At 55.2% G+C, this 15,595-nt stretch overlaps 1 protein-coding gene across 1 annotated transcript in view; it reads right to left on the bottom strand.

The window, feature by feature from the left end:
* ARHGAP8 (Rho GTPase activating protein 8) overlaps nt 1-6,425 on the bottom strand; it is a 47,736-nt gene extending 41,311 nt beyond the window's left edge. Inside the window, 2 exon segments of the mRNA NM_001204405.1 lie at nt 4,591-4,761; nt 6,304-6,425. Coding sequence (NP_001191334.1) covers nt 4,591-4,761; nt 6,304-6,340 — 208 coding nt within the window. The 5' untranslated portion in view covers nt 6,341-6,425.
* Between the last annotated feature and the right edge of the window lie 9,170 nt (nt 6,426-15,595).

Genomic DNA, 15,595 nt, shown 5'->3' on the forward strand with positions numbered 1-15,595 from the left:
AGGGTCCTGGGATCGAGTCCCCATCGGGCTCCCTGCAAGGAGCCTGCTTCTCCCTCTGCCTGTGTCTCTGCCTCTCTCTCTGGGTCTCCCAAGAATAAATAAATAACATCTTAAAAAAGAAAAGAAAAGAAAAAGAAACCTGGGTGGGAAGTCCTAGTCAGTAACACCGACGAAGTCACGGCATAGCACTGGCATACAGTAAGTGCTCAATAAATGTGACCCGTTACCCTAGGCCAGGGCAGACGGCAGGTGTCTCCAGGTGGCGGTTTCATTTACAGAAGAGGAAGCTGACAAAAAAAAAAAAAAGAAGAGGAAGCTGAGGCCCGGAGAGGCCACGCGAGCGGCAGAGCGGCACCCCCAGCCCCCGAGCGCCCCACAAGCTCCACAGCTGCCTGAGCACAGGCCTCCTGGGCCACCCTGAGAAATCCCAGGTGCGTCCGGCCCCCCACTTATTAAGCAGTCTACGCAGCACGTGCATTAACACCACCAGTCAATACGAGTAAATGCCCCTCCGTCCTTCTCGGGTAACACCGGCCAGCATATTGAAAATGGGCTTCCGGATGATATAACATGGAACGAAATGAAAACTATCAATAAAATGCAAATTCTGCGAGGCGTCAGTTTAATTCATGGCCCGTCTCCCCCTCCTTGCTGTGCACAGCCCAACATCACTCACCATCCCCGAGACGGGAGAGCCCAGTTTATGAATAAAGAAACGGCTCCCGGAGCCATGGCCCGGAACGCGCTCCTGACGATCCGTCATCCGCTCCGAGGGAAGCACGACTCAAATGCATAATAGAGGCGGCCGCGACCTGACCAGGAAGGACTGGGGAGCTTGTCCCTTTGGGTTTTTGTTTTAAGGCTGCTCATCTCTTTCGCAGAAAGGAAACTTGAAGACCCATTTTTGTCTGCAACCTGCAGGGAAGCCGGGCCCGGGTCTAAACTGAGGGCGAAAGATCCGGGTCTGGGGCGGCGGCCTGTCATCCAGGAGGACCAGACCAGACCTGCCTGTCCTCTGGTCTGCCCCTCGCCGCCTCCGTGTCTCTGGATTAGACCTCCGGCCTCTCTGGTCCCCGTGCACTCTGCTCTCCACCACGTCATCTGCTCTGGCTGCATGGCCCCGGCCCCACGCTGAGCTCCAGACGTGACCCGTTTCTTAAAATCCTCACGTCAACTGTATTCACAAAACGCTATCGTAAGGATTCACAATTTCATAGAGCTTCTGCTTGGCCAAGTGCACATCCCTTAAATATTGACAGATCTTTCATTATTACTTTGTACAAGATCCTGGTTTCTGGCTGCAGACCTGGCCGTCCAGTTCTGGGGGAGGTGACACCCAGAGAGGAAATGGGGGGGCTCCCCTTGGTGGGGAGCCATGTCTGCTCATCACTGTGGCAGGAGGCACAGCGTGGCCCACGTCACCTCCTGGTAGAGCAGGAAGGGTTCCAGGTGGTGAACCGTCCCCGCCCCGGGCAGGCCATCCACAGAGGAGCATGAACCGGAGTGAGGGATGAGGGGACGAGGGGACAGAACCGGACGCCCAGGTGAGGCTGGGAGGAGGGGACAGAGGGCTGACCCTCCGTGAGGCAATGCCAGGGGCTCTTCCAGTGGGTGCTCTGATCGAAAAGCCAACGGGGGTTTCAAGGATGCTGATCTGTGTTCTAATGACTCCTCTCTCCTCAGCCGCCGCGTCACTCAGGCTGCAGTGTTTAGATTTCCGTTGCTCTAGTTCTTGGACTATGACGTCTGTGTCACCCACGTGCAGAGCTGGTTCCGCCCAGCTTTGCTCCAGCCGCCTCCATTGGACTCCTGAGGTCCTCTGGCTGGGCTGGCATCTTTAGAGGGCGGCCTGAGGCCATCAGATCTTCCCTAAAGACAGTTAACATCTAGAGAAGCTGCTATTTAAATGAGAATTCTGGTCTAACACAAGAGAAGTCTCCAGAATCCAGGGACTCAAGCTGTAATCCTTCCCCACCCCCCTGTAAGGAAACTTGTAGCTCGAGACTGGGCTCAGGCGTCCCACTAAGATGACCTTGGAGCGCCTCTGGAAGAACCTGCTCACAACCCAGGGCAGCCCACAGACCCTGAACGGTGGTGCCAAAGGACCCACCAAAAACCTCGAGGACGCCGACAGCCTTGCTTCAGGAAGGAACCCTGTCCCGGCCCCCAGGTCCCCTGCCCAGCAGGTGGAGATGAGGCCTGCATTAAAGGAATGACCCCAACTCATTTCCTAGGGCCCCCCGCCCTTGATTCAACTCTCCTTCTGCGCCCCTGGGAACCTCACCCCACGCTGCTAGGACCCTTTAGGCAGGGGTCAATGCATCAAGAAGACGTAACAATCCTAAGGGGACAAGCCCCCTAAAAGCAAAGCGTCGAGACACATGGAACAAAAGCAGATAGAACCAAAGGCAGGAACTAACAAATGCCAATCAGGGCGCTTTGAACACACCCCGGTCGGCAAATGATGGAAGGAGACACAGAAGTGACTGAGAAGGAGAGGATGTGGACACCATTCATCAACTGAACCGAACTGAATACGTAAAACTCTCCGCCCGACACGGCAGGACACACACATTCCTCCCCAGCACACAAGGGACATCCACCCAGACAGCTCACGCACAAGGCCACCACTTCGCAGACTTAGATCTTGGAACCAACCCATTGATATTCTTAAAAGTTACCGAGGCCCTCAAGGAGTTGTTCCTGTTTTGCTTTTTAAAGATGTCATTAAAAAAAAAAAAAAAGATTTCATTCTTTTATTTTAGAGACGGTGCTTGCTTCGGCAGCACGTGTATTTATTTTAGAGAGAGGCAGAGCAGGTGCGAGCTCAGGGAGGGGCAGCGGGAGAGGGCGAGGGCGAGGGCGAGGGCGGATCCCAGGCCAACTCCGAGTTCAGCGCGGAGCCCAATGTGTTTGATTTCACAACCCAGAGATCACAACCTGAGCCGAAACCAGAGTCAGAGGCTCAACCAACTGAGCCACCCAGGTGCCCCAGCCCTCAAAGAGTCTTAAATTTTTTTAAAAAGCAGGTTATTTCTATTGAAATTGACCATACTAGAAATCTGAACGAGAAAAGTTTAAAATATTTATTTAAATTTTTAAAAATATTTATTCATTTAAAAATAACCCATTGCAGGGGTGTCTGGGTGGCTCAGTCAATTGAGCCTCTGGCTCTTGATTTTGGCTTAGGTCATGATCTCAGGGTGGTGGGATCGGGCTCCACTCAGCATAGAGTCGACTTGTCCCTCTCTCTCTGCTCCTCCCCTTGCTCTTGCTCATGCATGTGTGCATGCTCTCTCTCTCTCTTAAATAAATCCTAAAAATCCTTAAAAATAACCCATTGCATGTTAACATAAATAATGTATTTTTTTCCTCTTATGAAAAATACCTATGTTTCCTGCCTTCCTTTTCTGAGGAAGCACCTGACCTGTGCCTCCACATGGGATCCAGCAACCATCCCTGTTCCCTAAACCTTAACAGTTCTCCAAAATGAACATCTGGGGCTTGGAATGGCTGTCCACCTGTCCATCCCCATCCTCTCCTTGGGCCTCTGCACTTAGTGTGCACCAAAATACTTAGCACTTGTGTCTCTAGAGCCTCCAACTATTGAGAACCATCCCTCTGTTTGATCATCACCTTGACAAGTCTCCAGCTCCTTTGGGACAGGAACTACTGTTTATGGAGCTTGGTGCAGAGGACAAAGAGGTGAGATGGTAGGGTCACTGCCCATGACGGCTAACTCCACGAGTCACCCCGACTGGGCAAAGGGAGGCCCTGACAGCTGGTAAAACAGTATTCTTGGTGTGTCTGCAAGGGTGCTTCCAGGGGAGAGCAGTTTTTGAACTAAGGAAAGAAGGTCGCCCACCCCAACACGGGAGGGCAACCCCAATCTGTTAGGAGCCTGGATGGAACCAAAGGGCATAGGGCGAGTTTGCTCTATGCTTGAGCTGGGACACCCACTTTCTCCAGGCCTCGGGCACCTGGGAGCACCAGTGCTCCTGGTTCCCCAGAGCCCAGGCTAGGACTTACACCACCGGTCCTCCTGGGTCCCCAGCTTGCAGACGGCAGATCTTGGGACTTCTCAGCCTCCACGGTCATGCGAGAGCCAATCCCTACAATAAGCCTCCTCTTACTGTATCTCTGGATATTGTATCTCCTGGTTCTGTCCCCCCGGGGGACCCCAACTAAAATGCTGCCCCCATGAAACACACCATGCGGCCCTGACCCCTCAGGCCTCGTCAAAGTGACACAATAAATTCCCCCAGACCCACTGCTGGCCATGGGGCTGCTCATCTTCTAAGTGTGGGCAGATGTTTGTTCCCTTTGATGGGAAGCAGCACAACACCGTCCTTGGTTAATAAAGCAATCCGTTTAATTTTGGCCTCTGCTCCTTAAAGACCAATGCCGCCTGCTGGCTTCCCGGAGCACCCGGCGATGCTCTGACTCCGACAGGCATGTCAAAACCCTGGCAGGTTCTTTCAGTTCCCGTTGTGGCCACAGCCAGCTGGAGTGAAGCAGCGGGGAAGAACCCGCCCGTGCCACAGGGACGCGGCACTGTCAGTGTGCCTGGGGCCACCAGCTGCGACCCACCTGCCACTTGCAGGATGCCGTGCCTGGCCACGTCGTAGAAGGGGTGATCCATGCTCAGCGCCGGGTCCTGGCCAGCCGTGAGCACCACCAAGGGCCTTCCCGTCGTGGGCATCACCAAGGGCCTTCCCGCCATGCTCAGGGCAGCTGCCTCCTCTTCATCTCTTTGCAGCTCTACGGCAGACGGCGAGGATTAGAGGAAGTCAGCTGTCTTCCCGAGGAAGAAAGGCAACGAGGGGGCCTCCTGAGGTCTTTTTATAGGAGTCACATGCCTCAGCTGTGCAACCACTGTCCCTCTGCGCAGTGCCTCCTCACTATGCGCTTGTCTCCGCTGTGCTCCCATCATGCACCCACCTCTCCTGTGCACCATGTATGCACTCGTCTGTGCTATGTACCCACTTCTCCTGTGCACCTACTATGTGCCCATCTCTCCTGTGCACCATGTGCCTATCTCTGCTGTGCTCCCACTATGTGGCCATCTCTATTATGCTCCCACCATGCACCCACTTCTCCTGTGCACCCAATACATGCCTATCTCTCCTGTGTACCCGCTATGTGCCTATCTCTGCTGTGCTCTCACTATGCACCTGTGCTCCCACCATGCATCCACTTCTCCTGTGCACGCAGTAAGCACCTGTCTCTGCTATGTACCCACCTCTCCTGTGTACCCACTATGTGCCCATCTCTCCTGTGCACCCACTGTGCATTTGCTTAGTGTGAACCCACTATGCATCTGCTCAGTGTGTGCCCACCTCTCCTGTGTACCCACTATGTGCCTATCTCTGCTGTGCTCTCACTATGCACCTCTCTCTGCTCCCACCATGTGCCCACCTCTCCTGTGCACCCACTAAGCACCCATCTCTGCTATGTACCCGCCTTTCCTGTGCACTATGTGCCCACCTCTCCTGTGTACCCACTATGCATTTGCTCAGTGTGCACCCACCTCTCCTGTGCACCTACTATGCACCCACCTCTGCTGTGTACCCACTATGCACCTGATGAGGATGCAGAACCATGGAGGGATAGAATGAGGCCTCAGGGCTGAATACTGTCCTCCATGTGGACAGAAATGGAAACTGAGGCTCAGAGATGGGGAATGAGTGCCCAAGGCCACACTGCTTGTTACAGCCCTGTCACCCCTTGCTTTGTGTACACATAGAATATGTCATCCTTCACATGTGAAAGATCCAGGGTTGGAATTCCTCCACGTAAATAAATGTTTGGTTTTATTTATAAACAAAAAAACAAAAAAACCAACCAAGGAATAGCCTTTCATGTAAACATACACACATGTGATCTTCACCAAAACGCCAGGGGTGGTTCCAGAGGCTTGGCTCTGACATGGTTCCCTGTTACCCTGAGCCTCAGTTTGCTGGTCTGTGACATGGGGATACAGAATCTGGTACCTTCACGCGTGGCCTTCAGCAGCGAACAAGGATTATCATCCCACCTGAGCCCCCCAACAACCCAGGAGGGTGGCTCTCATCGCCCACAGGGGCTCATCTGAACCTGTGCAAAAGTGCCCTGGAAAGATTAAAAAGGCACTCCGTGTGGCCGGCTGGGACAGGGGACTGGTACGACCCCAGATGAGGACGACCTCACCGGGCACTCTTTACAGGGGCCGACTTCCCGAGTCACATACATATATTATGCATTAAAAGCAAACGCGCCAATGACCTCCTCGCAGGACGAGGCCGGAGGAGAAGACACATTTACCTATTTCGGCCAGCTGCTCCAGGTCCAGCCGGGACATGCTCTGCCGCCGGGCAGGGCGGCCCAGGCACACCGTCCCAAGGCCACCTCTCGGGATCCGGGCACAGGGTCCTTCCGACACCCTGAGGGAGAAGCACACAGAACCAGGGACACGTCGCACACAAGGACATGCTAGGGCTCGAGGACGGAAGGAAATGCCCTTTGGGTGCCTGGCTTGCTTTTCTCTCCTTAACATAAAAAAAAGCACCCACTTCTCGGGGTGCCTGGGTGGCTCAGCAGGTTGAGCCTCTGCCTTTGGCTCAGGTCGTGATCCTGGGGTCCTGGGATCAAGTCCTGCTTCGGGCTTCCTACTCAGGGGGGAGTCTGCTTCTCCCTCTGCCATTCCCCCTGATTGTGCGCACCCCCCCCCAAATAGATAAATAAAACGTTTAAGAAAAAAAAAACGCACCCACTTCTGATTCCCCAAGACCCCAAATCGAGACAATGTTTCCACTTCTGTTCAACTGCCCAGCACCCCCTCCACGTGGGGGAGGTCCAAGGAGCCGGAGCCCCGAAGGTGGCGCCGACCCCACGTGTGACGGCCTCTTCCTTGGGACTGTTGCCCGCGGCCAGGGCTCCCCCTCACCAAGCAGCCCCATGTCCCAGCGGGGCAGGGCAGGGCGGCCACAAGGGTGGGGCACACCTGGAGCGAGAACAGTGCCACCAGAACCGAAGCCCTCAAGGCCACCATCATTTCTGCTCAGAGAGATGCACGCACCCTCCTGCACCCATTTAGGGAGGGGGAAATGAGGCCAGCAAAGATTGACCAGAACTGCTCACGGTTGTGCGTTATTTTTTTAAAAAAATTATTTGTCTATTTATTTATTTGTGAGAGAGAGCGAGAGAACACGAGTGGGGAACCTGACATGGGGCTCAATCCCAGGACCCCAGGATCATGACCTGAGCCAAAGGCAGACCCTCCACCGTCTGAGCCCCCCAGGTGCCCCGGACCCATTTTTAATAGCAAAAGGAAACATACGACTTTGTTAAAATGATGTTTTCTAAGAGTGCTAGGATGAGGGGTGATAAATCCATTTATTTTTCCACATTTAGCCGTTTCTCATTTTTGCAGAAGCCCATGGGGCTCTGAGAAGATGCAGTGATCCAAACTAAAACAATGCACAGCTGACAACGTAAAGCATGTTTTATGAACATGAAAAATGTAAAAATCTTCCTTCCCCTTCCCCTTCTTCAAAACTCCCTGTGTTTTTCCTTCTCCATTTTACAGATGAGAAAACTGACCCAGGGGTCAGGGAGTCATCTGCCCGGGTGCAGAGCCCGGGACGAGATGATGCAGAGGCACTCACCCAGGGCACCGGTCAGAGGTGTGCAGGAGCAGAGAGAGTCAGGGAGGGCCCAGGGTCCGGAGATGCATGTCCCTTGCCTGGGGGAAGGGGTTCATGGAGACCCCCTCATCATGGTCACAACTGATCACTTTGGGGCGGGGGAGAGGAAGTCAGAGTCCGTGCTTGCCCATGACAGCTGCTGTTTAAACACTAGAATCTTAGTATGAAGAATACTTGTAAGTGGGCGCCCCAGGCCCCGGGGTCCCAGTCCTGGACACACACACACACGCAGCAGAATGTGCATGGAAATCTGTGCACGGGAAGACAGGGGCCGGGGGCTCTGGGCGGCACTCTCAAAACAGCCCCAAGCCTAAGTAGCCACAGCCAGTGGAAGGCAGCTGTAACCAGACCGTCCCCCGGCCACCCGCCCCGCAGCCGTGTGTCTTCCACAGCTGTGCGTCCCAACCCGGGGCAGGGAGGGGGTGTCTCACCATCACACCCAGCAAAAGGTCAGGTACACGATTCCACGTTTTAAAAGTCTGAAGCAGGCAAAACAAACCTACGGCGACAGAGGCCAGCCTCTGTCAACAGGGAAGGGCATGGGGGCTGGCCACATTCTACTCCCAGGTGCTGATGTGTGGGTGTGTCTGTTCACGCTGTGAAAACTGAGGGAATTCGGGGGGTCAGACGTGTCAGGGTCAGGCAGTTGGGGAGGGCTTGCCCAGGAGGTGGAAGGGCTGCGTGCAGGACAGGGGGCCAGTGTCACACTGCGGAATGCCTGGCGGCAGCGGGAAACCACATCTGTTCCCTCGACAGGCATGCCCTGGGCAGGACCCTGGGTCCCAGACACAGGGGGGAACGGACATGTGCCCTCAAAAGTGCTCAGGCTGAGAGGGACCCGGACAGGAAATGGTCAGCAGGAGGAAGGGAGCGGCCTTCAGCAGAAACATGCAGGAACTGACAGTGGCCAAGGAGCCTGCAGAGGCCACAGGGGCAGCGGAGGCCGCCTCCCGACACCAGAGACGGCAGGGGCACAGCATCCCCGGTCTACACTGCCTGCACCACAGGAGGACACCATAGACACGCACCACGGCCACAGTCCAGGCCTGTGGTCACAGAGGAAGGGGGACCTGGCTGGACAGAGCGGACAGCTGTCCTCATGGCCACCAGCATCCCTGCCCCCTCTGCCAGTAACGCACCCACTTCAGGCCCCAGGGTCAGAACATGGGGTCCTTGCCTGGCCAATCACGGCTGCAAACGCCCTGAGCCACAGAGGTAAGGTCGGGAGTGATCCCACGTCTCTACTGTGCTAATCGGGGCGAATTCTGAGACTTCCATAAAAGCTATGGAGAAGAAATGATTTTTTTTTTTTTTTAAAGTAGGCTCCAGGGCAGCCCCGGTGGCGCGTGGTTTAGTGCCGCCTTCAGCCCGGGGTGTGATCCTGGGGACCCCGGATCGAGGCCCATGTCGGGCTCCCTGCATGGAGCCTGCTTATCCCTCTGCCTGTGTCTCTGCCTCTCTCTCTCTCTCTCTCTTCTGTGTGTCTCTCATGAATAAATAAAATCTTTAAAAAATAAAAAAATAAAAATAATAAAAATAAATGGGCAGCCCTGGTGGCTCAGTGGGTTTAGTGCTGCCTCCAGCCCAGGGCGTGATCCCGGAGACCCGGGATCAGGTCCCACGTCGGGCTCCCTGCATGGAGCCTGCTTCTCCCTCTGCCTCTGTCTCTGCCTCTCTCTCTCCTCTCTCTCTCTCTCTGCGTCTCTATGAATAAATAAATAAAATGTTTAAAAAAAATAAAAAAATAAAGTAGGCTCCATGCCCAGCACAGAGCCCGACATGGGGCTTGATCTCACAAGCCTGAGATCATGTCCTGAGCTGAAACCAAAAGTCAGATGCTTAACTGGCAGAGCCACCCAGGTGCCCTAAGAAAAGATATCTTTTTTACATACTTTTTTTTTTTTAAGATTTTACTTATTTATTCATAAGAGACACACAGAGAGAGAGCGAGAGACACAGGCAGAGGGAGAAGCAGGCTCCCTGCAGGGAGCCCGACGTGGGACTCGATCCCAGGTCTCCAGGATCATGCCCTGGGCCGAAGGCAGGCACTCAACCACTCAGCCCCCCAAGGCATCCCAGAAAAGATACTTAAGTTTATTCCGTTGCACCCCAAACCATGAGGCGGTGGGCTTGGAACTACCAAAGGTCACCAGGTGGAATGTGAGAAGAATGAACCCAAAGGCAGAAAAAGGCAGAGCAAGGCAGAGAAGCAGTCCCCTAAAACACCGTGCTCCTGGATTCAGCTGCACCTGGATGCAAAGATCCAATGAATCCTCTTTTTATTTATTTATTTATTTATGTATGTATGTATGTATGTATGTATGTATGTATGTATGTTTTATTTGTTTGTTTGTTTATTTATTTATTTATTTATTTATTTATTTATTTTTCCAATGAATCCTCTTTCCCGCATAAGCCAGTTTGGATTATAGACGACCTGTCACTTCTAACAAAATTATTTTCTTTGAAAAGTCCATGAAAACTACCTCAACGTCCTCTATTCGAGGAGAATGAAACGACCACGCCCACCCTGCTTTTCTTTCTGATTGTGTTACAAGGTAAATGAACTTCGTTTCCGAAAACTCTGAGGGGGAAACTGGCTTAGCAATGGAGCTACGTGGCACCCCAGCTGACCCAGGCCCTACACCCAACCCAGGCCCTACACCCTGAGCCCTACACCGGCACCGGCCCTGGCTCCCTCTGCCCCCAAGACATGGCTGAGCGACCCGCATTCCATGGGGCCCCCAAGGTCACTGCTCTGCCCTTGATCCAAATGTCCCTCGTGCCAGGCTGATAACATGATCTCTTAGCGAGCCTGGTCCGCTTCATGTCGCCGCAATTCAATCCGTTGCCCTCCCTCTACTCAGAGCATGTCTAGACGGCAAAGTTTGGCCTAACAGCAACACCAAGGACGTAATTTAAGGGGAGGAAAGCTGCCCCGGATCCTGCGAACAATTTTTATTTCTGCACGTTGCCTCCGGTCTTGGTCTGGATACACCCATGTTCTCTAAACTCACTCTTGGGGACACCTGGTGGGGCTCAGCGGTTGAGTGTCTGCCTTTGGCCCAGGGTGTGATCCCGGGGGCCCGGAATCGAGTCCTGCATCGGGCTCCTCGCAGGCAGCCTGCTTCTCCCTCTGCCTGCGTCTGGGCCTCTCTCCCTCTGTGCCTCTCATGAATAAATAAAATCTTTAAAAAATAAAAATAGAGTCATACTCAGATTACACGTGCATTTTGTAATCCACCCGGACCGACCACTCTGAGCCCAGCCATCAGCCCCTAACATCCCAGACCCCAGAATAGTCAGCCCAAGCCGCCAGGAGCACACCTCCCCGCAGGGAGGCAGGGGATCTGGGGCGCAGGAAAGGAGTGGGGGGCACATGCCTGTGTCTGGGTGCCTGGCCGGCGCCTTAGTCAAGTGAGCAAGCCTAACGCCAGTGAGCCGCCACCGTCGGTAGCTCCCGGGGCGCTGCTGGGCCGAGGACACACCCACCAAGACTTTGTGCCCGAAGGTCTCCTGTGGATCTCAGGGAGCCTCCAGCACGGCTGTTCTAGACGAACTGGCCCTCGGGAACCCACAAACACAAGAGAGGGCACCGTGAAATCTAGAACCAGACATTCCACATGGCAACTAGCCCAGCCTCTTCAAAAACTGATGTTATTTAAAAAAAAAAAAAAAAGTAGGACCTGGGTGGCTCCAGACAGTGACGCATCTGCCTTGGGTTCAGGTCATGGTCCCAGTCCCAGGGTCCTGGGATTGAATCCGACGTCACTGGGCTCCCTGCTCAGCGGAAAGCCTGCTTCTCCCACTGCCCCTCCGCCCCGCTCACCCATGCCCTGTCAAATAAATAAATAAAAATCCTTTTTTAAAGATTTTTATTTATTTATTCATGAGGGACCCTGAGAGACAGGCAGAGACACAGGCAGAGGGAGAAGCAGGCTCCCTGCAGGGTTCCCTGAGCCGATGGCAGGTGCTCAACCACTGAGCCACCCGGGCATCCCATAGATAAAATTTTTAAAAAAGGAGAGAGAGAGACAGAGCGAGGAGGGGCGGGGTGGGCGCATCAGACACCGGAAGGCCAAGGGCAGTGGCGTGAGCACAGAGCTTGCTGGAACCCTGGTTCATGAACAAGCAGGGGAGCTGGTCCCAGGACACGGGGAGCTGCCAACAGGGTCCGAATGGCAGACGGTACTGATGGGGCCTGGTCCGTGTCCTTGGGGTGGCACAGGACCCCGTCACCATGCACAGGAACCGCCCGGAGCCGCCAGTGGGGAGGGCCACGCAGGGGCTATGCCAGCCCCGTTCCCAGGGTTCAGCTGAGACGCACAGAGAACCCGCAAGGAACAGCACCAATTCCCGCATCAAGCACGTGCTCCCTACTATTCCTTCCAAGCTCCTGCTCTCGGAGCAATTCCGACCCCGTACGACTGCGGAGGGAACAAGGGAGGCGGGAACACAGTCCCGGCCCGGCCCTGACAAAGGCCACCATCTGCCCCCATTTATCGGACAACAGAACTGAGGCCGATGCGGCCCGGAGCTGCCTCCACGGACTCCCGTCTCCTTCCCGTCCACCTCTCATCCACTTCGGCACAGGCAGCCCTGGGTGGTTTGCATTTCCACTTCTGGGAGCCCTGGCGATAGTGACCCAGCTCACACCCCAGTTCCAACCAGCCTGCGCCCTCCCTCCATGTCTCCCCTCCCCCCCCCCCGCCCTCCTCGGATGGCTGGTGGCCTTGCCAGGGGCCTTGCCCTCTCTGGGCTGAGACGGAGCAGGGCCCTGCTGCCAAGTCCTGGGGGTGCAGCCAGGACACTGCTGGTGGGAGACCCTGGCAGGGCACAAGGAGGGAGCCCAGGGCAGGGGAGGGACGGGGAAGGGGAGTGGCCCCAGGAAGAAGGGCAGGTGAGGCCTGGGGAGTCACACCTTTCACGTGCACACACGCAGGTCCTGGCTTGGCTCCACCTGGGACCCAGGCCCCCATCTCCAACAAGGCCCTCGCCGCTGTGACACCACCTCCTACCCCAGCACACAAGACAGTTCCAGACCAGTCGCTCAAGACCCACATTTCATACCAGTGACCAGACTTGCTACCAACTGTGCCCACGGCCTCCCTGGGCTGGCGTCGCCCACATTTTTCCAAGGTCCCCAACCCTAGAGGCCATGGCTTCGGAGCACAGGGAAGCCAGATGGGACGGAAGCCATACAGCCAGCTGGCCAGGGCTGGGGTCCACACACGGGATCAGGTTGCTCCCTGGCAGGATGCAGGGCCCAGAGCACCAGGCAACGGAGGCCCAGCACTGCCCCACACAGACCCCCGGGCCCACGGTGTCCACGTCGGGAGCACCGAGCCACCTTCCAAATCTGGCTTTCCCCGGAGCTGCAGGCAGCTCCAGGGAGGGTGGCAGTGGTGACATCAGGGCCCGGCTGCGAGCCACCCACTACCTGAGGTGAAAGTGAGAAAAGAAACTCAATCATCTACCCCCACAGCTCGGGCCATGGCAGCTGGGGTGCAAGGAGTGCCGGCCAGAAAGCCTGCTAAGTGGAGAGCTTGTTCACCTCGGTCACGCGTCCCTGGGCCACCTAATGAGACTGGCTGCCAGGCACAAGGGTGCCGAGGGCTGTTGCTGTCGGGGGGCGGAAAGGGGACCACCCAGCCTTGTGGGGGACTCACCACCACCCGGTCATTCTGCTTATCCCTCACGACAGGCCAGAGGGCCTCCCCAAAGTTGGAGCATGGGAAGGGGCCACCTTGTCCCCACCCCCAGAGCTTCAGGGTGCTCCCGCACCCCTTCTGTGGGCTAGCCTGGACCGACGCACCTGCTACAAGCCAGGCAAATAGCTCAAAAGCAACGTTCCGGGGACACGTCTTGAGGGACCCGCCCGACCCAGGGGAGAACTGTCTGGAACATTCTCACTTCAAAGCCTCGCAGGAGGCGCTGAGAACAGCCAGGAGGGACCCAGGCCTCTTCTTGCTCCTCTGTCTCGGGGGGAAGAGCCTCCCTGCTGAGCCGCATGAGGAAGCAGCTGGGCCTGGGGAGCTCAAGGCCACCAAAGCCAAGGAGGCTTTGCTTTTCCTCCAGAGTCCGCTTTAACCAAACAAAGTGATATTTACTCCTTTTTTCCTTCATTTGCTCAAAACCTGTACCCGGATCGCCTATCTCAGAAAGCACGGGCAGCTTTGTTTGTTTTGAATTTTGCAAACGCACAGGTGGGCAGGTGCCTTGCTGTGGCAAAAGGTGGAGGGAGGGGTCTGTAAGGAGGACCCTGTAAGCTCCCCCAGCCCCACAATCTTATACTCGAGTAAAATAAGGCTCGGCACGCACCAGCATCAGATGGTTCTTCACCCCCACTGCACGTGGTCAGTGGGACCCCACCCCACGCGGGATGGGAACAGGATGGGAGCCCGGCCAGCGTAGGAGAAGGAAGCCCCTCTGTGCTGCTGCTGCTTAAGGAGCTGAGGAGCCCCTCGGGGAGGCCAGTGTCCTGCTCCCACCGGGCCCAGCTGGTTCCACAGCTGCAGGTCCAGGAGCCCAAGTGGCGCTGACTGGCTGGGAGGCATCCAGGCGAGCAGTGGGCTCGGGCACCAGGGTAAATCTGGTCCTATCGGCCTTGTGACAGTTGATTTTACGTGTCAACTTGTCTGGCCAGTGGAGCCCAGCTGTTTGGTCAAACACCAGCCTGGGTGTGGCTGTGAAGGTACCTGTAGATGGGATTAACGTTTACAGTTAATCCCCCTGACTTTGCGTAAAGCTGCTAATGTACCAGAACGTGGGTGGGCCTCATCTAATCTGTTGAAGGCCTTCAAAGCAAACGCTGAGGTTTTTTTTCAGGGACGGACTTCTGCCTGGAGATAAACGGAGAATTCCTGCTGCCCTACGGATGTTAGATTTGCTAGCGCCCACAACTGCATAAAAAGCCAACACCTGCAGACAAAATTATAGATAAATATCTATTGGCTCATGTCCCTCGAGAACCTGATTCAAGTTTCTCACATACTTAGGTTGCCTCTTCCTATGAATTACCAGAATCACAAAACAGGGGCGCCTGGGAGGCTCAGTGGTTGAGCGTCTGCCTTCAGCTCAGGTCGTGACCCCAGGGTCCTGAGATCGAGTCCCGCATCGGGCTCCCCGCAGGGAACCTGCTTCTCCCTCTGCCTCTGCTGCTCCCCCTGCTTGTGCTCTATCCCCTTCTCTCTCTCTCTGTCAAATAAGTTGATTAAATTTAAAAAAAAAAAAAAGAAGAAGAAAGAAAGAAAGGAAACTATACATTGTCCAGAACAGAGAACCCCCTCCGGGGGCTACCCCGCTCCATCCTTTGGGAGTTTTAACTATGCAAACTGCAGAGAGCTGAGAGCAACACAAAATAATACTTGTCTACAGAGATGCAAATCCCGTCCTGTCCTGTGGAAGGTGGAAGTCCGGTGGGCTCTCCCTCTGCCCCCCACCTCCCCCTCCCCCAAAATGCCCTCAGTTGCCTCCCTGTCACTTTATTTCTGTATTCCCGACCTCTGTACGTCAGATCCTCCGTCCGGTGACACCACCCGCCTGGCTCCCTCGTGAGTTAAACAAAATCCTTAACGCGAGTCCATTTTTGTGTCTGTAGGACAGTCATGGCTTTATCCCTTTTCTGGAAATGATCTTTTAATGTTAGCCTTGCTCCAGGCACCTAGAGCTTTGCAAGGAAGGGACACGGAGTAAAAAAAAAGGCACATGTAGCCCGGCCTTGTTCACAGGACAGCAGGCTCCCGCTCAAGGATGTGAGGCCCCACAGCTTGGGGCTTCCAGTCCGGCTTGGACTCCACCTGCACCCCCTTACCCTGGGCATCCTCCTCTCTCTCCCCACTATGCTGCAGCCCCAGAAACTCAGCCCGTCAGATGCTCTCCCAAATCCCATGCTGCTCCCGCCTACCCCA

The sequence above is a fragment of the Canis lupus genome, chromosome 10, assembly GCF_011100685.1.
Source record: "Canis lupus familiaris isolate Mischka breed German Shepherd chromosome 10, alternate assembly UU_Cfam_GSD_1.0, whole genome shotgun sequence".
Lineage (NCBI taxonomy): Eukaryota > Metazoa > Chordata > Mammalia > Carnivora > Canidae > Canis > Canis lupus.